Source organism: Fukomys damarensis, unplaced genomic scaffold, assembly GCF_012274545.1.
Source record: "Fukomys damarensis isolate Sample0158 unplaced genomic scaffold, DMR_v1.0_HiC HiC_scaffold_13, whole genome shotgun sequence".
NCBI lineage: Eukaryota > Metazoa > Chordata > Mammalia > Rodentia > Bathyergidae > Fukomys > Fukomys damarensis.
This window is the reverse complement of record NW_022900925.1, coordinates 36,271,711-36,297,662: the sequence shown is the minus strand read 5'-3', so window position 1 is coordinate 36,297,662 and position 25,952 is coordinate 36,271,711. Positions and strand designations below refer to the sequence as shown.

Below are 25,952 nucleotides of genomic sequence, written 5' to 3'. Positions count from 1 at the left end.
TAAAGCCGCAGCGCCTCCTTTCCCCTCGCGGCCGTCGCCGCCAGTTCGCCGGGGAAAGGCGTCGGAGGGAGGAGAGTTCAGGGCGGGAGTCAGGACTTGGGGGTCTGATTCGCACCCTCGCTCGTGTATGTATCGTGCCCAAGCGCGGGCTAGACGCCGGGGAGGGGAACGGGCGGTGATTAAAAGGTGAACAAGACCCTGCCAAGAAGAGTTCACAGTCTAGCGCGCAAGGCTGGCGAGGTGAGCAGGAGCCTGTGCTCTCCAGGACGGAGGGGCTTTGGCTGGAGGGCCGAAGGGCTGTCACAGGCTACTGCCGCAGCACCTGCCACTCTAAGGCGTGGGTCAGGGCGCTTCTTTCCCGGGCTGTGATCGTGCTCTGTGGGTGGCCCTTTCCCCCAGCAGCCTGTGAGAGGGGCGATCTTGCTCTCACAATATCTATCCCATTTTAAACATAAAGAATGAGAGGCCGGAGAGATGAAAAGTCTTAGCCAAAAGTCTCATTTTACTTGTTTGCAGACTCCAGGACTAAGCTCACAGACCCGGGCCGCTGGCCAGCTTCCACTATGCTTGTCTGAGAGGACTAGACCGGACAGTGGACTTCCGGACAGGAATGATGTGCGAAGGAAGACTGCAGAGAGGCAGCTGGAGGAAGAGGCAGCCACCGCGCCCTTCTGCTGTGCACCAGCCTCACCCGGTCTGTCCCTGTCCCCAGAAGCAGGCCTGGATGTGGGCAGAGGGCTTGGAGAGGTGACCTCCAGATGTCCCTCTGCTTCTGTGACCCACTCATTCCCGCCTGAAGTCCAGGCACTGTGCCACCCTCTGGGCATCAGTAGTTGGCAGGGGCTGCAAACGAGGGGGATTCCAGGCTTTTGAAAAAAGGGTCAGAGTTGGAGGGGATTAGAGAGAGGGGTAATGAGGGGGTTTTGGCAGGAGAAAGCGCGAGCCAGGATCATAGGAGTCTGGGACTCACCCTCCTGACTATCCACCTACCTGTCCATCGCTGCGTGTCCACTCAGGCAAAAAATCTGTGCCAGGCCTGCGGTAGGCACAGAGGCTGTGGGTGAGACAAGAAGCACGCAGGTTTTGGGGCCAAGGTCATCTGACTTTGTGCTATCGTTTTCCAGCTATGTGATCTTGAGCGATTCATTCAGTCTGACTGAGCCTTGGCCTCCTCGTCTGGAGGACAGAAGCATTCAGGTCTACCTTCCAGGGCTAAATGATGAGAGGAAAAAAAGCATGGCCATGTTTGCCATGGTAGATTTAACAACTGGGGTAAATTTTGAAACATTACCGCTTATTTTGGTAGTCTGATAATACCCAAAAGATCTGTCTAGCCTGTGATCCCAGTACTTGGGAGGCTGAGGCAGGAGGATCGCTGCAAGTTCAAGGCCAGCCTGAAAACCACAGCAGGACCCTGTCTCAAAAAAAAAAAAATTCCATGCTGGAATCCTCAGGACCTGTGAATGTTACTTTATCTACAAAAAGGGCCTTTATAACAAAAAGTGGTGGGGGGGGGCTTTGAAGATGCGATTAAGGATCTTAAGATGGAGCAGTTATGCTGGATCATCTAGGTGGGCTCTAAAGGCAGGGAGGGCATTCTGGATGCAGGGCATGGGGGTCTTCAGGAAACTGCCCAAGTTTGGGATGGCAGGGGCATGGGTGTGTGAGGGTGGCATGACAGCTGCAGTGGGTGGCAGGGGCAAGAAAGCCAAGGGCCTTGGTCTCCACCCCAGAATAGAATCAACCCCCCCGCCCTGCACGGAGCTCCAGATCTCAGGACCCCAGACTGTCAGTGCTGGAAGTAAGCCTTCTGCTCCATCCGGTGTGGGCTTGCTATTTCACGTGTAGGGAAACTGAGGTCCACAGCAAAGTAGTTCATCCAGAGAAGAAACTAGAGCCAGATGGCCGCACTGTGTCCTCTCCTAATCCTGGGTGTCCCATGTCTGGGGGTGTCAGAGATGCTGCCTGGAGGTCCCTTTGCAATTTACTTCCAAAAAGCGCAGGCCCTGTGGTCTTCTGAACAAAGAGGGTGTTATTTGCATCTTATTTGCATCTTGCTAATTAGATGAGAGGCAGAGTCATTCCGCCCCTGCCCTTCCTGTTCCCCATCCCGTCTCTCTCACACTCCTCTTCCTCGTCTATTCCTTGACTGCAACCCAACTCCAGCCCATGCCTCACTTCCCAAGCCCCCTTCCCTGGCTCCCCCTACTCTGTGAGGCTTTGATCCTGGCTGGGGAAGTTGGCGGGCTTCAGCGTATGGAGTCTGGATGGAGAATCCTGGAGTAGGGTCATAGTGGAAAGGGATGACGGATGTTCCAGCTCCAAGTCTTCTCTGGGAACGGGGAGCAGTGAGCTCTGTCTCCCCGTGGCCCAGAAACCATCTGAATGGGGCCATGGCAGTGGGGAGGACGGTGCTCCTTGGGGATCCGGTGGGCAAGTGCCAGCTGCATGCTCCAGGCCTGCCCCAAGCCTCTTGGCTGGCAGCCACACTAACCCCCGAGGGCCTGGCTACTTCTCTGAGAGAGGAAGACTCTTGCAGAAGGCCTGAGAGCGTCCCTGGCCTGGCAGTGCAGGGTCAGATCAAGTCACTATGTGAGTTACTAAGGAGCCTCCAAGAGAGGTACTGCGCTGTGGCAGGCCAGGTACAAAGCATGACCTCAGGTGCTCCCTGCTCCACCCCCACAGCTGACTCAAAGCAGCGGCCAGGAACTGGGAAATTAGGATCCCTGGAAAACCCCAGGCCACAGTGCAGGCTAGCGATGTGCAGACACTGAGCTACGCAGGACAGTGGCTCGGAGGCGGGAAGCAAGTCTGCCTGTGTGAGACTGGTTCCTCTCGTGCAGAGGTGATCTGTGAGCTTACGTGGACGCGTGATACCCAGGTCTCAGCTCGCGCCCAACCCCGCCCCGACGTGTGCACACAGCCACACATGCCTGACGCGTATGTTGTGCAGGAGTGTCTTCGTGGAATTCCACCTTCTCTCTCCCCGTTTCCAGGCACAATGGGAACTGAAGGTCCTGTTCCACCACCCCCAGCCCTGCGCCCCTGCCGGTGACAGCAGGCAGTGAGTGGGTCCCTCCTTGGTCCTGAGTGAGGGGCCCCGGCTCCCTGCTGCTCTGGATAACCCCGGCTTGCACCGGTCCCTGTGTCCTGTATCTCAGGCCAGCTCCCCATCTAGTGTCCAAACCAAAGGGAGCAGTGAGGGGGGACGCAGGGCGATGCTATGAGTGTGGGAGGAAGAAGGGGAATCAGATACCATTCCGTTTTGCCTGGGTCCCTTCGGAGCACTGCTGCTCATTTAAAATTCCGATTTAAAGCCGAGAGCGGCTCTTTAAATTTCCACATTAGCATGCCGCCCTGATGCCAGGCCAAGATGTTGGGATGCATTTGGCAGGAACGCCTCCAACAGCGGCAAGCAGCAGCAGTTGCCAGCAATAAAACAACACATGAATAAAAGAAGGCCGCTTGGCACCAGCAGCGGCCCAGGTAGCTGGGTAAGCCCAGGAGGGGCTCTCTTGTGCGGGGGCTTGGAGGTGCGAAGGCCTGTGCGAGTGCCAGCAGGACCACAGGCCTCTGTGGCTTTCTGGGCCCGTACCCCATCCATGCCTGCAGTGGAATGTGGGGTGAAGGCCCAGGCAAGATCTGGGTTTCTCCCTTGTGCCCATTTCTCCCCCTCCCTCCAGGGTTATCTTCTTGGAAGGGACAGATGTTGCCTTTGATGAGGACACAGGACTTGGCCTGCAGCCTGAGTCCTCCTGTGTTAGCGGGGGCCCGGAGAACAGGTGGGGTCGGAGAGAGAAACATTCCCTAGAACCGCTCTGGATTCGCGACCCCAGACACCAGGGCGCAAGGGTACCGTCCGGGAAAGGAGGCCAGGCGAGAGGCTGCCTGAGGACAGAATTGGCGCTGAGCTGCTGACAACTGCCTGTGTGCCAGTACCAGTGTGGAGTGGGGCAAGGCCAGAGAGAGCGAGGGGCGGCCGGCCTGGCCTGACTTTAATTCCCTTCGGACTTGGAGATGTAGTTTGAGGTCAGACAGCAAGGGCAACAAAGGAGTCAGCCAAAGCTCTGGGCCGGAGGCTGGACACCTCCTAGAGGCCACCTTGTGCACCGGGGCTGCCATCCCTGGATTTTGTCTTCTCTGCTCTGGCCACCTGGCGGGGCTCAGCGCTCACCTCCTAGGGCATTTCAAAGAGCAAGCAGCCCATCCTGCTTTGGCTAAACTGACTGCCCTTCCTACTGGGTTGAACCAGCTCCTTTTCAAAGCCTAGGGAAAGAGGACAGCAGCAGACAGAGGGGTGGCAGCAGATGGTCTCTGCAGTCTTGGCTGAGGCAGAAAAGAGGGGTTTTCTTTAAAGCACCCTTCTCTGATGGAGCCTCCTCCCTTCCAGCTCGTGTGAGTGGTTCGGGCCTCCGCATCCTCCAGTCCCCACGGGAGCTGGAGAGCAGGCAGGCAGGGCTCAGCTCTGCAGGACAGACCCCGAGTCCCTGAAGGAGGGTTGGTCCAGTCTGATGGTTTTCTCCAGGGACAGTGGGATGGCCGGACCCCCACAGTACCCTCTTCCACAGAGGGGCTAAGAAGCTGAGTTTAGGCTGTAGAGATATCCCTTCACTATTCATTCATTGATTCAACAAATATTTACCCAAACGCTGATTTACAGGAGGCCCACGGTGGGGGCAGGCAGATGTGGTCACTGTGCTCATGGACGTTTCCATCCACGCCCACTGGGACCATCATTCAAATGACTGCACAGCAAGTGGGAAGTCACTGCACCAAGGGGGAAGGACGCGGAGGGGCATGGGAGCACTGGCCGGGGAGGCACTTGCAGAGAGACAGAGCAGGCGCAGCCTCAGGGCAGGAGGAGAACTGGCAGAGAAAGCACAGAGGCCGAGGAGGGGCGGCCAGAGAAGCCTTTCACCCTGAGCCCTCACTTGCTGGTTGGGAGTCAAGGGTGGAAAGGCACAGCCCCAGCACTGCGCCAGCTCACAGTAAGGTTAGCTCTCTCTCCCTTCTCTGTGCTGAGCCTCCCTCCGGGGACCCAGATTTCTGGAGCAAAGGAGCTGCCCAGGCTTAGTCTCCTCTGTCCACTCAGGGCCATTGGTCTCCAGGGAAAGGCCCAGCCTCCCCACATCTGCCCCATCACCTGCCCCCCCCAACTACTTCCTCCTGCACCGGCCTGAGTGGTGAAGAGTCATCGTCCTCAGCAGCTCCCAGGGGTGCCCGGGGTGAATCTGAGTGTCTTAGGAGGGGAGAGGGAGCGGTGGGGAGCTGGGGAGGGGGCTGCCCGCCCAAGGCGGCGTAGAGCCCAGCGCCTTTTCCATTGCAGACACCCCATCTGTCTCCCACAGAAGGCTCGGATTGGAAGGGGTTCGGAGAAGGGGGGTACAGTGGGTGAAATTGTGCGTCTGTGAGCTAACACGTCAGCGGAGAGGGTGCTGGCCAGGGAAGTAGCAGGTCGGGGATGGTGGTGTCAGCCTGGCTGCTGTGTTGGCTGCTGGGGGCCAAAGTGAGATTGGGCCTGGAGGTAGAGGATGACAGGGACACCACCATACGGCTGTCCTGAGATGGCTTCATGTTTGCTTTGGATTTATGACTCCCAGCCCCTCTGGTCAGGGGCAAAGACTCAGACCTACTGCCAAGACGGGAGAGTTGTAGGAGCCCAAGCCCGGGGTCAGGCTGGATGCATGACCCCTTCCTTGCCCCAGCTGTCAACCTTAAAATGTTGGAGTGTAATTTGAATTTTTCAGGGTGTTTTCATTCACATCTTACTTTATATTTTTTCTTTTCTTTCTTTTTTGGTACCGTGGATCAAACTCGGGTCCTTTGCACTTGCGAGGCAGGCGGCGGATCCACTGAGCTAGATCCCTGGCCCCACATCTTACTTTAATACAGCCTGCAAAACTCCAGCAAGGTAAACCTTATTGCTATACTTGGTCTACAAATTCGGCAAGAAGGGGTTTAAAAGGTCAAGCAGGTAAGAATCCACAGCACAGGAGAGTAAGGAGAGAGGCGCCCAAACCCAGGGCTGTGCCTCTACTCCGGAGCCAGGCTACTTTAGGCCTCCCTTGCCCCTCCTTTTTTGTCAGATCAGTTGGGGAGCTTTTTGGTCTTGAGTTCGGAATTCCTTCCTAGTGTGCACAATCTTTGGGAGATACCCAGGCCTTGGGGGCCCTACTTCGCTACAGCGCCCCCTCCTGGTTACCAACCTTCACACACTAGGAAACTGAAATCGATGGGCGCTCACCCGGGGAACTATGGGAGGACCGGTACCGGAAATGGTCGGGAAGCAGCGCCCGGCTCCACTCCAGGTCCTGGAGCTGACCCCAGGAATACCTGTGGGTGCCTCCGCGTTCTAAGAACGTTCTCCCTCTCTACCTTAGGAGAGAGTACGACCCCTCAGCTTCCCTGACCCCGCACCCACTCCACCCTTCTCCCACGCTTCTTGTGGAGAAGTCCTCCCCCAGACGTCACCCCTTCCTGCGGGCTGGAGCTTAATCCCTCTAGGAGCCCTGTACAGCAGGTGCCAGGGGGGCCCAAAACAGGGCTTCAGTTATTAAATATAAATAGACAGGGGAGGGGAACTGAATATAGAGACAGATATTATATCAGTCCCTGCGAATTATTAGGAAGAAGGCACTAGCGGTTGCTAAGCAACAGGTCTCCACAGGGGAAGAGGCACCAGAGGAAAAAGCTTCCTTTGACTGAATGTTGGGGTGGAAGAGCCGCAAGGGTTGGGGTCAAAGGGCTCCGGACTGGAGGGCGGGAGGGCTGGATTGTTCTCCAAGCCCAGCCCCTTCCCTAGGCCCTAAGCAGGCTCCGCCCGCCCGCACAACCTTCAGGATTGGTGGAAGGAGGGAGGCCTCAGACAACGCCTCCCTTCTTGCCTGGAGAAGCAAACCTGGTTTCCATAGCAACGCAGAAACAATCTTGGCCTCTTTCGGTTTAGGGCTTCTTTGTGACCCCTCTCGGGGCACCCAGTCTTAGAGACTCCTTTCTCAGGCCCCACTTCTGATTGGGGCTGAGGGCTCTTAGGAAGGTGAGAGGCGGAGGCGCCACAGAACCACTCTCACCGGCTTAGTGATCTATTGCACTCGGAAGGGGGAAGATGACTTTCAGGGCAAAGGGCTTCCAGGCGTCCTCCGACCTCTGCCCCTAAGGGCTGCAGAGCGCTGCGCCGAACGAACCGCGGTGTCCGCTGTTAGCCGGGCCCAGGCTCGCTCTCGCTCTCTGAAGGGCGAGAAGAGGTCGGGAGGGAGACAGGCTCCTTTGTGCCCCTTGACCACTCGGGCCCCAGCCTGCTCGACCCAAGTCCACCGGCATCGAGGCCCGGGAATGGAGATATAGAACATTAACGTATGTCAAGTATAAGTGAGTGGCACCGAGGGGCATAATCTGTTTTTCTAATATGACCACAAGCAGAGTGTTAGAAGAATTAGGCCGACAGCTGCTGGTTTTCCCCCTTCTTCTCCCCCTCCCGCGCCCGCTCCCTTCCTCCTCGCTCGCACACACCAATGGCAGCCGAGCCCTGCGCCGATTTCTCTTAATCTTCCTCCTCCATCCCGCGCTCTTTCCGCAGGCGGTGCTGCGAAGCCGGCAGAGCCCGCGTCACACCTTACTGCTCCCCGAGATTGCTCCACAGAGAGCTCAAGGAGATGGCAATTCGGCGCTGACGCCGGCTGGCAGCAGTTGGGAGAGGGGAAGGAGAGGGGAGAGGGAGGAGGGGAGGGGGAAAAAGTTGGCACGGATACCAAGTTTTTCCCTAGAGAGATGGCTGGCGGGGTGGGGGCAGCGAGGGAAGAGAGAAAATGACAGAGAAAAGGAAACACGGAAGGAGGGGGAGCGAAGGGAGAGAGGGCGAGAACGGGATGAAGTTCTCGCAGACATCCACACGTGGGCCTGCCTGGCTCCCCGGACTCCTGACCTCCAAGATCACGCCACCCACACCCGCTCCCTCCGCGCGCACGCGCACGCGCGCACACACACACACACACACACACACTCACACTCACTCCAGTCAACCTGGAAGCCAAGCCGTGTTGTGTGTTCGTGCGAGTGTGTGTACGCCTGTATGTTGTCTGTTTTGGATCGCAGTAGAATGCAGTATGTAAATGAGATGGTTATTACCGCAATGTTCATCAAGCTGAGCCGAGAAGACATTAATAGCCTGATGAATATGCATGTGAATTTGTTAATTAAGTTAATTATTCTGCTGAAAATGCATTCGTCTTCCAAGGACATTTTCCCAATGATTTTTACATGCTCTAGCCATTAGTCATGCTATATTTTATCAGGGAAATGAGTTTGCTTAAGTTGTAAAAAAAAAAAAGAAAAGAAAAAAGAAAAAGAAGAAAGAAAGAAAAGATGGGAGAGGAAGGAGAAAAAATGAGAGGGGAAAATGTGCTGAAGTTGAGAGGGGAAAGCATCTAAGGCTGGCCTCAAGTTGAGGCCCAGCTGGGCTTTTGAAGCCTGCCCTCGATTTTTATGGGTACCTCACTCTACAATTTTTTGCCCTTTTTTTGATGACAAACTTTTTTTTTCCAGTGCCAAATTTCCAACACATTAATTAATTGTTGTAGCCAATTAACTGTAGTTGTGCAAATGAGTTTAGCACTAATTACCATGCAGTGCCTGTAATCACATAAAAAACTTGCTGAGAGAGAGAGAGGAGAGAAAGGAAGAAGGGGAAGAGATGGTGCCAGGAGAGGAGAGGACCTGGACTAGAGGGGCAGCCAAGGAGAGAGAACAGGAGGGGTCCTCCGACCTCCCAGTCAGGAACTGCCCTGGCTCAGAGGAAAGGGCATCTTCCCTGGTAGCTCAGGACTTCTGAGAAATCTGTGTGCATGGGGAGGAGGAAGAACCAGCAGAGTGGTCTCCCTTTGTCAGGAACTTCCAGCCCAGACAAAGGCTCAGAGTGGATGGCTCAGTGTCCTCAGTGTCAGGTGACCCCTCTGATCCCCGCCTAGCCCAGCCAGGGTGTCCAACAGGCTGGAATTTCTGGGTAGAGACAGGGGTGCTGCTGGGGGAGAGGCTGTTCCCCATGAGCCAAAATAAGTAGAGTAACAGGAAATCTCGGCCTGGTTCTGGCCCCATAAGTAAGTGAGGAAAAGTGTTATGGCCAGACAGCCGCTAGAATAGGCCTAGGGAGCAATGGTATTGTTGACTACAAAGAAGCCATCAGTGATGCAACCCAGGAATCTCAGCACCCTGGGAGGCTGAGGCAGGAGGCTTAGGAGTTTGAGCTCAGCTTGGTCAACTTAGTGATGTAGTGAGACTTTGTCTCCAAGTAAAAAATAAAAAAAGTGCTGGGGATGTAACTCAGTGTGAAGGCCCTGCTTCAACCTCCAGTACTGGAAAAAATAAATACATTTTTAAAAGTTTGAAAGGGCTCCCTCCAGCAGGAAGTGGGAGGTGGCCAGACACAGCTCCCAGGAGAGGCTGAACATCCTCTGTACACTGGCATCTCTGCCATCTGTCATATGGGCAACGCAAGGTCTTCACCTGTCAGCTTCACCAGTGCCCAGACACTGAGGAATGGCACCAGCTGACTTCTCCAGCTCCTTGAGAATGCACTGCCAGCCGTGGGTTAGGGCAGCGGGAGTGAGGGCTGGCATTTTGTTTCTGCTCTGAGCCTGAGCCTGAGCTGGGGGTATGAATGGAGGTGCCAGCCTCACCAGAGCACTCCTTTAGGAGAGACAGCTCTCACGGGCCTCAGTCAGGAGAACCTCGATCCCTGGCCTCTGACGGAGATCCACCTATCCTGCCCACGGTGCTCTGCCCGAGGGCCCATGCCACTGAGCCCCAGCTCTGAGACCCTGAAGCAAAGCTGCCTGAGGACCGAGGTGACCCGGGGTGTTCCCATCAGCCCCATCCCACGCTCTTCCAAGTGCCCAAGCCCTCCAGCGGGAAAAGCCCTGTCATCTGAGGGCCACGCACTGCTGTGCCACTTGACAGTATGCGATCCCGGGAAAAGGCCCACTCTCAGCCTCAATTTCCCTCATCTACAAAATGGAGAGAATAGGAGCATCTGTTAAGAAGCTGACTTAGGGGCCGGGGATTTAGCTCGGCGGTTTGGTGGCCTGCCTTACAAGTGCAAGGACCAGAGTTCAATCCCCGGTACCAAAAAAAAAAAAAAAAAAGAAGCTGACTTAGTCACTTTCTTCGTGGCTGACCCCGTAACTGAAAGGGAAAAGAGGTTTCTTTTGGCTTCCATTTTAGAAGTTTCAATCAAACAGCAAAGCAGAAGGGTCTGGGAGGAGGACAGCTGCTCAGTGGTGCAGGAGGTGAGGGAGGAGCCAGGCTGGGAGACACGCCCTTCCGGCCCCGCCCCCAGACCCACCTCCTAAGATCAAGGCAGCCACATGACCCTATCTCCCAGGCCCCTTCAAAAGACTGCCCATGAGCACGCGAGGCTTTGGTGGGTATCTAGGTAGAAACCAGAATGGGTTAATAATTGCGACTACAAAACATTCAGCAAACTAAGTAAAATGGGCAATTTCATTCATTGCTAGTACTAGAGAGCAAAGTGAGAGAACTTTTGAAGATAGATTATTTGGTAACGTTAAAAATATGTTAGCTGGGCGTGGTGGCGCATGCCTGTAATCCCAGCACTCGGGAGGCTGAGGCAGGAGGATCGCTGTGAGTTCAAGACCAGCCTGGGCTACATAGTGAGATCCAGGTCAGTCTCAACTACATAGTGAGACCCTGTCTCAAAAAAACCAAAAAAAAAAAAAAAAAAAATTATGTTCCCGCCTGCCTCGCAAGCTCAAGGTTCCCAGTTCGATCCCCAGTATCCCGCACCCCCCCAAATATGTTCATACAAAAATTTATACGTGACTGTTATTAACAACTTTATTTGTAATAGCTAAAAACTGGAATCAGCCCAGATGTCCTTCGACAGGTGACTGTTTAAAGAAACTGTGGTGTATCTATACCAGGAGATAAATGAAAGCAATGAACTGTTGATACACATGAAAACTCGACTGATCTCCTGGGAACTGTGCTGTGTGAAAGAAAACAGCCAATCCTACAAGGTTACATGTTGCATGTTTCAATTCTTGAAGTGACAACATTTAGGAGAGGAGGACAGAGCAGCGGTGCAAAGTGTTAAGGAGGGAGTAGAGAGGTAGGTGTGATCATAAAAATAAAACGTGAGGAATCTTTGTGGTGTGGGGACTATAGCGGTGGATATGCAAACTTAACACAGGTAACAAAACAGCTTAGGACTTAAGATGCACACAAGCACAGGCAAGAACAGGAGACATATTTACAAGGCTGGTAGACGGTAGCAATGTCAATATGCCTGCTGTGATATTGTAATACAGTTTTGTGAAACATTACTGTTCAGTGAAGGTGGGAAAGGTGTACACGGGATCACTGTAATATTTCTTAACAGCAGCATGTGAATCTACACTTATCTCATTTTCTTAATAAAAGCTATGACAGATTATTAATGTCTCTGCTGGGTATAGGGGAGAAGGACCTGTCCGTGCATTCCCATTGTAGAATTCCAAAGAGGAAGATTAATAAATATTATTCTCATTAGGGTACATCAATATAATGATCATAACCATGGGAGGGTGAGGATTTGTATCTGTTGACCCAGTAATTCCACCTTCTGGAATTTATTATTAACAATGCACAAGGCCAAGCAGAATGCACACTTTACAGTCTCAGCTCTTCAGGAGGCTGAGGCAGGAATATTCAAAATTTGAGGCCAGCCTAGGCAACTTAGCAAGACCTTGTCTAAATAAAGAAGTAGAATTTAAAAACAGGTTGGGAATATAGCTTAGTGCTAGGGCACTTGTCTAGTATGTGCAAGGTCCTGAGTTCAATCCCCAGTACCACACACACACACACACACACACACACATATACAGGAAAAAAAAAGGGAAGAAGTTTTATGTGTTTGGATATTCACTGCCATATTATTTATAGCAGTGAAAATATGCAAGTGAATAAAAATAGGAGATGAGACATAAATCAGTGTATGTGGGTAATAAAATACTCTATACAGAGTTTAAACACACTAAAAAAAATACACCCAGAGCCAGGCATGGTGTGCAATCTGTAATCCCTGAACTGGGATGGCTGAGGCAGGAGGATCTCTATGAGTTCAAGGCTAGCTTAGGCTACACAGTGAGTTCAAGGCTGGCCTGCACTACATAGGAAGACCCTGTCTCAAAAAACCTCCAAAACCAAACCAAACAAACCAACACAAAATCAACCCAACAACAACAACAACAAAAAGCAAAAATACCCAGTACAATGCTGGTACATAGCAGACACCCAATAAATGGAGTTCTCTTTTCTTTCCTGGATTGCTCTGGACATCAAAAGAGCTAATGTAGGTCAATGTACTTGGCAAACTATAAAGTGCCTGGAGAAAGCTAGTTGTTGCTGTTCTGCTCAGGGCTACCAGGCACAACAGTGGCTTAGAGGTGGCAGGGGACCGTGGCTTCTTTCCTGGCTAGGGAGGCATGGGAATGGGGGAACTGATTCCTTGGGGAATCTGGGTACTTCCTAGGCACTGTCACTCTAGTCCATGTTATGAAGAAAATCACGAAGTTCTCCCAGCAAGTGTGGGTGTCCTGGAGTTTGTGGAACACGTGGGCCCTGCTGGCTCCACAGTGACGGTGCTCTGCTGCACTGTCAGGCACTGTCCTGGGTGCTTTACACGTGTGCGTCCATGGATTCTCACAACCACCCAAGGGGAGCTGTTCACCTGCACATCACAGATAAGGATGCTCGACTCAAAGGGGCCAAGTGACTTACCAAGGTAGCTGGAGAGCGGCAGGGCTGACACTGGAACCTGCTCTCTGCCGTGTTAATCTGTGATCTAAGCACCACAGGTATCATATTTTGATGGCATGGGGAGGTCTGAGCACCCTGCATGTTCTCCCAGCACTCCTGTACGTGTAGGCACAGACTCCAACTCCGCTCAGGCAGAGGACAGACCTCTGGAGAGAAGCAGGCCCACTCCGAAGTCTTTCATCGTGGGAGGAAGTTTTCTCATGTGTTTAACCTCCATCTTCTCGGCTCATGTCCAATCCCTTTACTCTCTGGTGGACGGGGAGTGGATGACCCGGTTCCTCCTGACTCCTCCATGAAAGCTTCCAGGGACTTCTGCTTCCCCAGCTCTGCAGAGGACATGATGAGGATGCTTCAGTCTCTTCGATCTCTGCCCCAAGGCACCAAACCAAAAGACACACAGGAGAAAAGGAGCAGGAGGACAAGCAGACCAAGGCCAGCTTGCAGATGAGCCCGGGAGTCTCTCGGGACCTTAGAGCTGTCTCAGACTCAGGTTAAAGGTGGGCTTCCAGTCTGACATCTGCCCAGCTGTGAAGGTCTGGCCAGCATCTCCCAGGCCTGAGCCTCTTGATGTGACATCTCCATAGCTACCTCTTTCAGACTGGAAAGAGGAGCTAAGGATTCTGCCACTTGGCCTTTCACTTCCATTTCCGTGCTTCCTGGCTGCATTTGCTCTGGTTCAGCCATTGCAGCTGGGGCTTAAGGATGCCCGGGGAAGAGAAGGTCTTGTCAGGAGGATGTCAGGATCCCGAGGCTAGGGCCAAATGAACTCTTCCAGGATCTCAAGAGCAGGTCAAGAGCTCTTTTGCCTCCTCTCTTCTTGTGAGGACCAGAAGGACAACTGGGGCCTGAGCCTGGGCACACAGGGTGGAGGGGAACGTGTCATTCCTCCCTCCCTCTCCCACACACTGCTCAACCCTGCTGGGGCCCAACTATGCCCACCGCCCATCCTGGCCTCCTGGCCCATCTGCCCGATGGACAGGAGAGGGTTAAAGGCATGGCGTGGGCAAGCTATAAATTTCCCATCGGTGTAGGGAGAGCAGGATTGTCGGCAGGGAGGGGGTTGGGATGGGGGGAGGGGGAGCTGGGAAAAAGCCAGGAGGTTGTCTCTAGGTAACAATAAACACTGCAAGCAAGGAGCAGCTGTTACACTTACTCTCTCTGCATCACAATGCTGAAATAACACTAATAAACCAGTGTGCCCAATGCACAGGCACACGTGCATTCAGGGCTGGGGCCACAGGGCACACCTAGGGCCACCCTCTGCTCCGAGGCAGGGCCCTGATGCCATGCACACACCAGTCTGGGCCTGGGCGTATGTGCTGGCCAGGATGAGGAGAGATGAGTCTTTCCCAGTACATGGGCATCCTCAGGGTCAGGGGCAGTGGAGTCTGGGGTCCTGGGTTCAGATCCTGGGGGCAGTCTCTGGTGCAAAGGACTCAAAAGCAGGATGCTCTAAGCAGAGAGCTGGGAAGAGCTGAAGAAAGTGTGAGAGAAAAGTGCAGGGAACAGACGTGTACTTACTGTGTCCTCTCATCTGCAGGGACGAGGTGGCCAGGAGATGAGTCTGATAACGTGGGGAAAGAATACGTGGAGAGAGACAGGGGACTGAGGAGGAGGCTCAAGAGTACGTGGCAGAGAGGAGCGATTCTTACCTTGCTCCTGGGGCTCCACGTCCCACACCTGCCCACGTCCCGCCTGGTGCACCCAGGCCCTCCACAGTGTGGCTTTCACACCGAGTGCAGGGATTTGTGCTGGCTGAGTCAGGGCCGAGATCTGTCACGGGCTCCTTAGGCTTCTGGTGCTGCCGCAGAGGAGGGGAGTGCGCGGGCCGGCCCCGCCGCCCTGGGTGAAGTGGGGCGGTCTCTTTTCCAACCAGAGCTCTCTGGATCATCAGGGTCAGCTGAGTGTCGGGCCCCTCACCCCAGCTGCAGGAGGAGCTGCTGGTGATGGAAAGGACAGAAATGGGCAAATGGGAATGCAGGCTCTGCCACAGTCCTTCCTCTTAACCCGTCCTCCTGAGCCACAGATTGGGATCTTTATTTCAAGTGCCCAGGCACCCTGGGATTACAGTCAGGGTCATGAGTGTTTCTCCCGACCCACCTGGTACGACTTCCAGCACAGTCTCCTGTCACCCCTGATCCAGAGAGGATGGAGAAGGTGCACTCGGCCACCTGGACTGTGAACGGGGAAGGCATCAGCACTTTTGAAGACCTGTGGTCTCCTGCACCGTTCCCAGTTTATCCAGGCCTTCCAGCCAGCCCATGCCCCTCGCTGCTCCTCTCTGGTCCCAGGTGCATGTTCTAGGGTGCCGAGTACTGAGAGGAGGTGAGAATCTGTCCAGGTTCTGGTCTTGTTGTTGGGTTTAAAAACATAGCCGGGTGTGGTGGCACATGCCTGTAATCCCAGCACTCGGGAGGCTGAGGCAGGAGGATCGCTGTGAGCTGGAGACCAGCCTGGGCTACACAGTGAGTTCCAGGTCAGTCTCAACTACGTAGTGAAACCCTGTATCCCCCCACCAAGAAACATTATATATAAATATATAAAATTTCTAAAAAGTTAGTGTGAGCTGGCTACCCAGGGATTTAGGTGGAGTGAGGGCAGGGAGGAGTAGCTGTCTCCTCTCCTGGAAGGGGCAGAGGACGGGGCTGCTCCAGCACACACGCAGCCCTCGCGGACAGTGGACAAGGACGACGGGCCCCTTCTGGCATCTCCTCGGGAAGCGTCTTGCTGGGGATGGTTATCCTCTCCCGTGCCAGCCCCTTTCACAGCAGGGGCCTGTCTGACGCAGACCTCAGAGTGGGGACAACTGGGGCAAAGCCAGCTCTAACAGGCCGGCTCCTCCCCTCTGGCTTTCATGAGCCACCCCACTGCGGGTCACCAGAACCCTGGGCTCCCCCACGTTAGCAGTCTCCCCTCCCTACTCTGTCAGCCCAGAAAACAGGAACCTCGGGGGCCCAGGGCCATCCCTTTCCTATGGGGTCGCTCCCCTGCATCCCTTGGAATCCACCACAGACACAGACCCGGGATACAGAGCGTGAGCGTTCCCAGCATGTGCTGTGCTGGGGCAGGGAGCCGGCTGCCTGCACACGGAACGGGACTGCCAGCCAGGAGAGCTGGCACTCGGGCTCAGCTTGCTGGCATGAATTGGGGAGCGGGAGAGGGTGGGGTTCGGCGGCTGTTTCGGGCGGGCCAGTTTCTTCTCCTTGGCCCCTCCCCTTGGCTGCTGATGGGCACCACGCGCTGCCACCTCCCACCCTTCACTCCTTCCTTTCCCCGCACTGGGAGCTGCGGAGAGGGGACCCGCATGTGTCCTCCAGGTATCAAAGTGACAGGCTTGGTTTCTGCAGTTCTCCCAAGCGGAGGAAAGGGAGGCAGAGGCTGGGTTCCGTGGAAGGGAAGCTACGCCAAGTCCATGCCGGGCACCTTGACCTGTTCCTCTCCTCCAGAAGGCAGGGAATTCTGACACTGCCCCGCTGCCTCCCACACATCTCATCCACCCTCTTGCCTCCAACAGCTCCAGGTTTCTCCTGGCTCAGCCTGCAGGGTGCAGAGACCCCGGAGTGTGAAGGAGGGAGGAGGCTGTACCTTAGGGAAACACCCAGGAGCTGGGGTGAGGGCGTCAGGATCTCCCAGCCCCTCCAATACGCTGCAGTAGGGAGGGGAGAAGGGTGACACGGCGAGAGGCGGGAGCCTCCACGGTGTGCTCTTTTTCACTGCTCTGGGTTCCAGGTAGAAAGAGCAGCTTGGAGACAGCTGCCACTAATAAACCCCCAAGTGACACTCACGGTGAACGCCCCGCCCAGAGCGCTAGTGTGTCACCCCTGGCTTCTCCGAACTTGCAGGCTTCCTCATTACCCCTGGCAGCCGACCATTCCTTTCCAGTCCCAAGCCCCTCACAGAGGGCAGCGGTCCGAGGAGGGATCTCCCCCGCCTGTCCTCAGGCACACAAGGGCCTTCTCACCCGCTGGGCTCTGGAGCAGACTCGGGGCGTCTCAGGGAAGGGCAGCGTGCGGCTGGGCACTGCACAGACAGATCCCACTCCTCCCCAGGGTCTGGGCTATGAAATGGGCCCCTAGGACAGAGGGGACCGTTCTGGGGGTGGGAGGAGGGTGTGGCACCCTGGAGTGTGACAGTTTCCACTGGCCGCCTCCAAGCCTGTGACTGCTTTTGCTCCTACCCCAGCTCTGCCCCATGAAGCATGGAAAAGTCCGCAGTGCTGAGGAAAGAGGAGGGTGCCAAGAAAGACCGCCTATGGCCGGGGGACGGCTCCGGTCACCTCACCCTTCCTTCCCCAAGCAGGTGAACCGCACAGGAGCAAAGGGGTGGGGGCAGTGGCGGCCCAGAGCTGTCTCTCTGTCTAGGCACCAGAGTCACAGGGCCAGACCGGGTCTGCCTAAGAGACGCAGGGCCAGTGTCCCGGGAAATCCACGTCCAGGGCCTTTGAATTCTGCCTCTGTTCTGGGCTTAGCCATGGAGAACAGGTATAAGACCACGTCTCATTACACTTTCTGGCATAACTTTCTCGAACGGCTTTATTTACAGCAGACAAACCTGTGCTAAGAGCTCCGAAAAGGTTCACTATTCAGTCTTGGTTAGGGATTTATTTCTGGTGAAGGAGTCATTTTCTTCCCTGTGTGCCTGAAGGATGTGACAAAATTCCACGGAGCAGGGCCGCAGGAATTCCAACTACTTGGAAGCAAGGGGAAGATGAGGCGGCCCTGGAGCAGGCAACGTGAGCAAACGTCCCCCCGAAATGCTCCAAGGGCTGCACCTGCCTCGATCCTCCACCTTGCTTTTTTTTTTTTTTCAGTGCTGAGGACCATGCTCCGGGCCTTGGCCACGCTGCTTCTAACACTCAGGGGTCAGAGATGTGACTTCAGGAAGTGGACGACAGGATCCTGTTTGCCCTCCTCATCTGACTTTCTCCCCTCCAAACCTACCCGCTTCTCCTTTTCCTGTTTCCAGGAACTCTCCAAACCCAGGAACACAGAGCAACTCCAGGACAGGATTCCACCAAACTCTCCTCTCTGGGTCTTGGTTTCCACATCTGTAAAATAAAGGGTCAGGCAAAATGAATGCCACATCGGCACCCTTGCGACAGTGAGGTTCTGTGGCCCAGACCCCAAGGCATCACACGCGTTTGTACACAGCCTCCAGGATACTCACTTCATGACAGAACAGAGAAACTACCCTGAAGTCCGCCCTCTGTCACCTCAGCACAGTCTTTGGTCCTCTTTCTCGAGGGACCTCAGACCTCCCTCCCCGACCTCCTTTCACAAGTTTACCACGTCCTTGGGCTAAGCGACTGGACAGAACACCAGGAAACCCCCTTTCCCACTATCCTGGCTGGGATTTCGGGCTCCAGACCCCAGCCGACCAGCACAGTCCCCTTCCCTTTGGAGGTCCTGGCCACCGGGGGATCCTGGCACCTCTCGCCCAGCACCTCCCGCCTCCTCCACCCCGCCTTTCTCCATGCCAGCACGCAAAGTGGCCAGTGATGGATGGGCCTGGGCTCCCGGTAACCGCACCCAGTGGCCCAATCCGCCTCCCTTCCCCAATCCCTCCCCTGTCCCTATTCAGAGCTCAGATTGTCTCATGTTGGTCCCTGAGGTCCCATTAATTAAAAATACATCCAATTAAATGGCAGGTGAAAACGTGCTGCCGGAGCTCCACCCCCCGCCCGGCTTGGTCTCTCCACTCCCCACCCCCGCAAGGCTCAGCTGTGCTTTGGCTGAGAAAGGAGAGGGGGAGAGAAGCGAGCAGAGGAAGACGTAGGGGTAGGAGGGCGGCAGGGGGGCTACTTGAACCTCTGCCAGGGTAGCATGTGCCAGCCTGGGAGGGTGGCGCTGTGCCCTGGTGTCTAATTTCTGGAGGTGTGAGGAGTTCAGTCAGCTGGGTACCCACCTCCATTTCCCTTAAAGGGGCAGAGGGCAGCCAGGGCGTGGCCAACTGTGCTGCGCACTTCTGCGTTGGGTGGCACTATGTAAACGGCAGCAGGGCCTTCCGGGGCGTTCCGAGGTTGGGGACATCTCAGACCTCTGTCCTTGCCACACATTTGCTCTCCCCCAAACTGAGGGGAGGACAATGAGGAGCCGGAGGGGACCCAGGTGGCAGGGCACGGCAACGCGCCGGAGCCTGGCTGGGGCTGCTCTGCCTACGGGACACTGAGAGACAGATGCAGGGAGTGCAAAAGGAAAGAGCCGTGACTTGGGGGAGGGCAGACAGGTCAGGCGGGGTGGGGTGTTACAGAAGTGGGTATTCACGTGGGCACCGTGCGGGAGGCCTTGGAGGACCTCGTCCTGCTTGCCCTTGTGCTCTGCGGAAGCAGGCGTGGTGTGCAGTCACCTCGGCCCAGCTGTCTGGCAGGCTGTGGGCAGGGCACCTCCTCTGATGAGTGGCGACCTCGCTCCGCCTCCAGCCTCACAGGCAGGGCGCCTGCCCAGCCCCCGCAGAGCCCTCTGTCCCAAGCACAGCGATGTGAGGCTAACGGGCCCTGGGCACTGCTGGAGAGCAGCTAGCGAGGAAAGGACGAAGGGCGGCCCTCGGAATCCAGGCGAGAGTGGGGGTGCTGACCCAGGGCCCCCGCCTGGCCTCCTTGGCAGCCTCCGCACCTCCTCACTTCACTTTACCGCTAATTGGAGATTTTAATCTGCACTGCTGCTCTGCTCGGGGTGTGGGGGGGCGCCAGCTGTGCAGTCATTCCAGCAGCACCGACTGTTTAATCAAGCTGTCCTCCTGGGGAGGGGCCTCGGGCATGGGGGAGGGGGGCTCCGGGTCTCCCTGAGTCTGTGCAGTCTGGAAGGGCTTCGCAGGGACGAGGGTTGGTGGCGGGTCCTCACTCCCGCGGGCGCTCCATGGCATCACTAGCAGAGCCACAACCCCGAACTCGTGGCCAATGTGCACTCCACATATACTCTTCTGGCTCCAAGCCCCGGTCTTGCTATGTGGTTCAGGCTAGCGTTGAACTCTGACCCTTAAAAACCCAGTGATCCTCCTGCTTCAGCCTCCCAAGTACTGGGATTATAGGTATGCAAAACACGGCTGGCCTCAAAGACACTTTTCTCAGAACACTTGTAAGAGATGGCCCCTGCCCTGGAAAACCACACACACCCCTTACCCTCGGGTCAGAAAGCAACCGTTATGAAGGCAAGGGGACAGTGGGGGGACAGCTGGAGCTTTCTACGCCCTAAGGGAGAGAACCCAAGTGCAAAGTGTTCCGGGACTGGAGCCAGGGCTTTCCAAGCTCAGGTGGGAGTGCGCTAAGGCCTCAGGCCACAAGAGCAGAGTGTGTGTGTGTGTGTGTGTGTGTGTGTGTCTGGTCATCTCACAGGCAGAACAAGCGGTGCCAGTTATTCTGCTGGCTTCCCAGCCCTTCTCTGGGCTCTCTGGGGGGCCTTCCGAACCCTGTCTGGGGAAAGGGCGCCCTCACCCAGTCTTCAAGGGGTGGGTTTTAATTGGTCAGCAGTGCCCTCGTGTGGCAGGAACCAGGACTGCAGCTGCCCAGCGGATGGGACTGGTGGGAGCCAACAGACTCCCGGGTTGACAGACAGGCAGTAGAGTCATCAGTGCGTCCAGGTGTCCCCCACACATACTGCTCGACTACTTATAGGGACACTGCTGCTTCCTAACATCTGCGTGATCCTCCCTACCCACCATGGCCCACCTGCTCCACTTCTAACGAAGCAGCTGCCTAGCGGAGAGGCGGTGCCTTCCTAGAGCGCTTCTGCCAGGCCAGCTGCTTGGCCGGAGCTGAGAGAGGCACTGGCGAGGTCACAAGGGTGGGGGACTTCCCCATACGCTGCTCTGACCCCCGACAACTCGCCCAAGGCCACAGAGGGCAACAACACCTGCACTGAAGGGGAGCACCCAGGGCTGACTCCACACTCAGCCCTCTCCCTGGGGATCCAAACTGAGCAGGGACAGACAGACGCTCAGAGCCCAAGACCCAGGTCCTGGAGAAGGGGCACCAGATAAAACTCCTCTCCTGCCAAAGAATCTGGTATTCTCCAAGGGTGCACATCTGGGGCTTCGGACCTCTAGCCTCCGCGACAAGGCCATCTGTCACCACACCCTTCCTCTCCAGTGTGAATGCTATCTGTAAATGGCTGTGTGCCAGGGGAAAGGACAGACCTTGGACACTGAAGATCAGGACTCGGGAGTGACACGGGGAAGAGCTGAGTCACCAGGCTTCCTCTGCGGTGTTGCTGGGACTCAAACCCAGGGACTTGCACTCGCTAGACAAGCGCTCGGCCGCAGCCACATCCCACCCCAAGGCTTTCCTCCTAGGAGAAGGCGGTGACAGAAATGGTCCCAGAGAGGTCAGGCAGGGTGCGCACACCTGTACTTCCAACAGCCTGGGAGGCTGAAGGAGGAGCATTGTTTGAACCTATGTGCGCAGACTTGATCTCAGAGAAGAAACACAGGCAGGGGTGGGGTGGGGAGCAGCACACCTACCAGCAGGCAAGGAGGCGGAGGCGGTGGCCAGGTCACACCCCCACCCAGTGCTGGGCAGCAGGCTGCAGGCCCCCACTTCTGGTGTCTCACACGGTGTCTGGATGGTAGAATTGTTCACTGAACCTGGAAAAGAGGTGGAGCGGCTGGTGAGCAGCAGTGAGACCTACTGCCCTAACTCACCCAAAGAAAGGGACACAAAATAGCTTCTGAGAAAGAAGGATTTGGTGTAGGAGAGCGGGTGGTGGGTGAAGGGGGCCGCCTTCCTAGAGGAGAGCGGAAAGTAATATGCTAGCACCCCCCCCCCACGGAGGACACCCCAAACCCAGCTGGCCTTCTGGAAAGAGCAGGAGTAAAATAATGATCTGTGCGAAGGGAGGGGTCACCCACTCACCCACTCTAGTTGGAAGGGGGAACTTATTGACTAGAAGGTAGAAAACCAGAATGGGGTATTAAAAAAAAAAAGGCTGAGGAGACTTTCTGGAGAGCTTTGAGGATGAGGAATTTCCTTGGACCTGGGCACATGCCTGTAATTCCAGCACCGGGGAGGCTAAGGCAGGAGGATTGCTGGGAAATTGAGGCCAGCTTGGGCACAGAGTGAGTTCAAGGCCAGCCTGAACTACACAGTGAGACTCTGTCTCAAAAAACCAAAACAAGGGCCAGGGATTTAGCTCAGTGGTTCTGGTGACTGCCTCGCAAGCTCAAGGACCTGAGTTCGATCCCCAGTATCCAAAAAAAAAAAAAAGAAAACAAAACAAACAGAAATTTCCTTGAGACCAGGAGTAAGTGTGTACACTGGGGGGTGGGGATGGAAGGCCCCATACAAAAGTAGGCCAGTGGCCTCTGATCGGACTTAGGTCCCTACCTGGCTTAAGTTCTGAGGCAGAGACTGAATTTGCCAGGCTCTGAATGCAAAGTGACTGAGGGACATCACCAAACTCCTCAGGGGCCATCCCTGCTGCTGCCGCCACCTGCAATGGAAAATAACAGGCTATGTTAGACAGGAGACAAGGGACGAGGCACCAGTGAGAGTCTCTGGCCTTTCACCTGGGAGCCTGGTGCTGGCGGGTGACGACAATGGCAATGCATTTCATGTCTCCGACTTCCTCGAACCTGAATCCCTCAGGTTACAGGTGAACCTTAAGTATGCTGCCAAAGAGAGTTCTAAACTCTTGTCTCCAAGGACAGCTCCTGGGCTGTCAAACACGAGACCATGGCCCTGCACTTAGAATAAGTTAGACAGTTCAATAGAAACAGAAGTAGTGAAACCCGGAATTATAAAGGGCAGCGAAGGGTAATGGTTCATACAAAGTCAATGCGAGCCGTTACATAGAGAACATCTAATTTTAGATCAGATCACCAGCTTGGATTCGAGGTTCACTTGTCCATCAGAGCTTCAGAAACTCTCTGTAGAAGAGGCTTGTACAACAGGCCCTGACTATGAAATACAATGTTTTGCGAGACATCGGACCCCAGGAGAGCCGGGCACAGATGAATTGCATGAGGACCACCCCAGTCAGCCAGGCTGTCCATTGGGTTGTGACTGCCAAAATGCAAAGGACGTGTTTGTCATTCGCCCCACTGAGCCAGACCCTCGCCACGTCCAAGAACGCGATGGTACCCTTCTCCCCGCAGCGTCTCCCTCTCTGCTCATCAGTGACTCTGTTTCATAAGCTCTCACAAAGCACAAACTGGAAGGGATGGTGGCTACATCTCCAAGGAGCGCCAGTGAGTCCTGGCATTGGAGTGACCAGCGAGTTCGCCAAGTGAGCACACTGTCCCCGGGTCAGGCCACCACCAAGCACTGCCACCTCCTGCCCGTGAGAGGAGGACATCAACAACTCAAAACTGGAAAAAGATTAGGAGAGCCCCCTAACTGTCCTGTGAGCTGAGAACATTTGATTTTGCTTTGAATCCTATAATCCTGTCTCTCATTCAGAGACACCCACACCCACACTAGCCTTCAGGCAGATGAGCTGTTTCCTTTCTCCCTTCCTGTTTTCTGGTTTTGTTTTTCACCCTAGGTGTATTGTACCGCACAGGAGCGGAGTAGAGATTTAGACTACATTCCTCGTATCGCCTTTAAGGTTTTGTCCCGCCATATGCCCTCCAAAAGAGGGTGGTTGTGTGCCCTTTGAAATGGGGAGTAACTCTGATGGCATCGGGATCTTTGGCTGCGGGTGCCACGTGCTTCCCAAGGAAGCAGAGCTCTTTTATATAAGTAAAAGTTACTTGTACATTTGCATGCCGCTGAGAAATTCTTCTTTAAAAATACATAAAATAACTACTTTTCTATGAACGGCTTTTAAATCTACCTCTCCCCCCACCTCAATGTCTGTCCCTTCCCTATTTCTTAGGAAACCCAGGACTCTCAGGAAGGGTTTGATCTTAAAATCAGGCTCTGTACCGAGGGAGGGTGAGATTCTGTCCTCCTGAGTCTAGTCCCAGCTGGCTGCGTTGTCACAGAGAGAGAGGCAGGTGATGCACTACCCCTCCTCAAGCCTCAGTTTCCCGCTGTGTACACGGAGAGGCTGGATGACATGACCGTTCTCCTAGCTCTGACAACCTATGCAAGAGCCCTTCGCTCTTCTTTGGGCGGCCACCGTAGACAGAGGCTCCCTAGATGTCTCAGCAGCAGGCCTTTCGTTACATTTCGAGGCCCTCCCACGAAGAGGATAGAGAGGGGATCCATCCCTAGCCCTGAATCTTACTAAACTGGAGTGAGATAAACCGCACTGCACACTTGTGGCACTGCCCTAGGAAGCCCCACAGAAGTAGTGGCTGCTAGTCCAACACAACTGTGTAGATGGGAAGAGGAAAGCAGGGTGTGTGAATACATCCACAGCATCGACATGAAAGTCCAGTCAATGCCCACACACCCGTTTTCTCCTGCTTGAGGCCTCTATACGCTTGTAAAAGAAGCTGTGGTAGGAGGGGATGCAACATCCCACTCTTCCTCCTCCCCAAAGTCAGAATGGAAGAGACAGTGAGACAGGAGCTACTTGGCTTCCTATAAATTGTTTTGTCCTTCCTCACAGCTGCAATCAGAAGCTAAGGGCTCCCGCAGGCCTTGTTCTGATCTGCTGCAGGCGATGGAGGGTTTTTGAAATGGAGAAGACTTGGCTGCGGCCCCGTTTTTAGCTGCCGTTGGGGCTGGCTAATGGGCTCATTCGGGAAGACCCCCGCCTGCCACACTAAAGAGTCCCCTGCCGGCCCCCTCCCCAGTCCCAACCCAATTAATAAATGGGGGCTCCCACTTTATGGCTGTAGGAGCAGGAACCAGAGATACAAATGACCCCCAGGGAAGGAAAGAAAAGGCCTTCCAAGAATCAAGCCGGAGAATAGCGCATCCACAGGCACACGCTGCCACAGGCTAGTCATATCCCATTTCCCAAGCACGAAAGGGGAAAAAGCTGGCAAAGCCTGGTCTTTTCTTTCCCAGATCCAGAGTGGGCTAGCATTCTCGAAGTTGTGGGCACACCCCACAACTGACTCTCGCCTGGCTCTCCACCCTGCACGGGGCCATCTGGACGCGCACTTGCTCCCCGGCCCTCCAGGGGCAGGGCCCCCTCCTAGACTCCACAGCACTGCACGCAGCACCCCCCATCACTTGGTCAATGAGCACCTCCTCTGTAAAGACAAAGCAGCAAGCAGCTACCTCTCACCAAGCTTTCACTACCACCGTTAGCACAAACGTGTCCTGAGGTCACCGTCTGGAGGGCAGCTTTTTTGTTTGCCCTCATATCCACGCTGTGAGCCACGTCCTGTGGACCCCGTTCCTTCCTCCCGACTCCCCTTGCCCTGCTCCAGGTGGGCCCTGGTGCTGCCTCACGCCCGGGCGAGAACAATACCGTCCCAGACAACTTCTCTGCTTCCTGGACTCAGTACAGTGGCAGAAGTCCTCACCCTCTCTCAACTCCTCACGCTCAGCTCCCTGTACTGCTCACCGAGCCAAATTCCAGTTCCTCACTGAGGCCACCAGGAATGCTCTCCCAAGCCTCCTCTCCTGTGCCATCCTAGTCCATTAATCTGCAGCCCTGTGCACAAAACACCCAAGTCCTTTTCCCCATTAGTCTCCTCCTGCTGTTGCCCCTCCTCCGTTCTGTTCCTCTCATCTTTACCTTTAAATAATAGTTTTTTTATGAACTCCTTGTTTTCTGATTATTTCTTTGTCCTGGCCTCCTTTTGTTAGGGTACTATTTTGTAACCTGCTATAACGCACTGACTTATAAATACCAATGTCCCATTTCCCATCAAAGTATGAAACTCGCCTCTCTAGTTAGACCCACTTCCTAAAGGAGGAATCCTCCCTTAATGCCTTCCCAGCCGGACCTGACTCTGCTAGTGATATTCCCACTCCCTCATGGAACAAATCTTGGGATACTGTATCAAACAGGCAGGGGGAACACAATGTTATTCTGTCAACTTTCAGACTGCCACCTGCCCCAAACTTGACACTGTCTTTCCAAAATCATAAATCCAGTTTCATGATTTCCAAAGTGTTGCAAAACATTAAAAAAAAAAAATCAAAAACAAAACAGAACCCCCAAACAAGCACAGCAACCAAAGGAACTTATCTCTGATTCATAGAACATAAAAACTGTACTTTGAAGATACCTTAGGATAGAAAGCCTCATTTTGTCCCCTATTTCTAAGATTAATCCTATGTTCTTTTTTTTTTTTTTTTTTTG

The 25,952-nt window shown here is 54.8% G+C and overlaps 1 protein-coding gene and 1 long non-coding RNA gene across 7 annotated transcripts in view; one reads left to right on the top strand and one right to left on the bottom strand.

The window, feature by feature from the left end:
• The first annotated feature begins 6 nt into the window (after positions 1–6).
• LOC104859443 lies at positions 7–7,684 on the top strand. The gene is made up of 4 exons (XR_779384.2): positions 7–240; positions 517–694; positions 5,841–5,911; positions 7,577–7,684. It is a non-coding gene; the product is annotated as an uncharacterized LOC104859443 (long non-coding RNA).
• A 4,508-nt stretch (positions 7,685–12,192) lies between these two features.
• Positions 12,193–25,952, bottom strand: part of Cdk12 (cyclin dependent kinase 12) — a 71,639-nt gene continuing 57,879 nt past the window's right edge. Inside the window, exons 15-19 of one of the 6 annotated variants that reach the window (XM_010620049.2) lie at positions 22,127–22,232; positions 21,265–21,387; positions 17,751–17,857; positions 14,911–14,986; positions 12,193–14,750 (exon numbers count right to left, since the gene is read on the bottom strand). In XM_010620049.2, coding sequence (XP_010618351.1) covers positions 21,379–21,387; positions 22,127–22,232 — 115 coding nt within the window. In that variant the 3' untranslated portion in view covers positions 12,193–14,750; positions 14,911–14,986; positions 17,751–17,857; positions 21,265–21,378. Of the gene's footprint in view, positions 14,751–14,910; positions 14,987–17,750; positions 17,858–21,264; positions 21,388–22,126; positions 22,233–25,952 lie in introns of those variants that run through there. The other 5 variants (XM_010620047.2, XM_010620048.2, XM_010620046.2 and 2 more) reach the window with 5 other exon arrangements.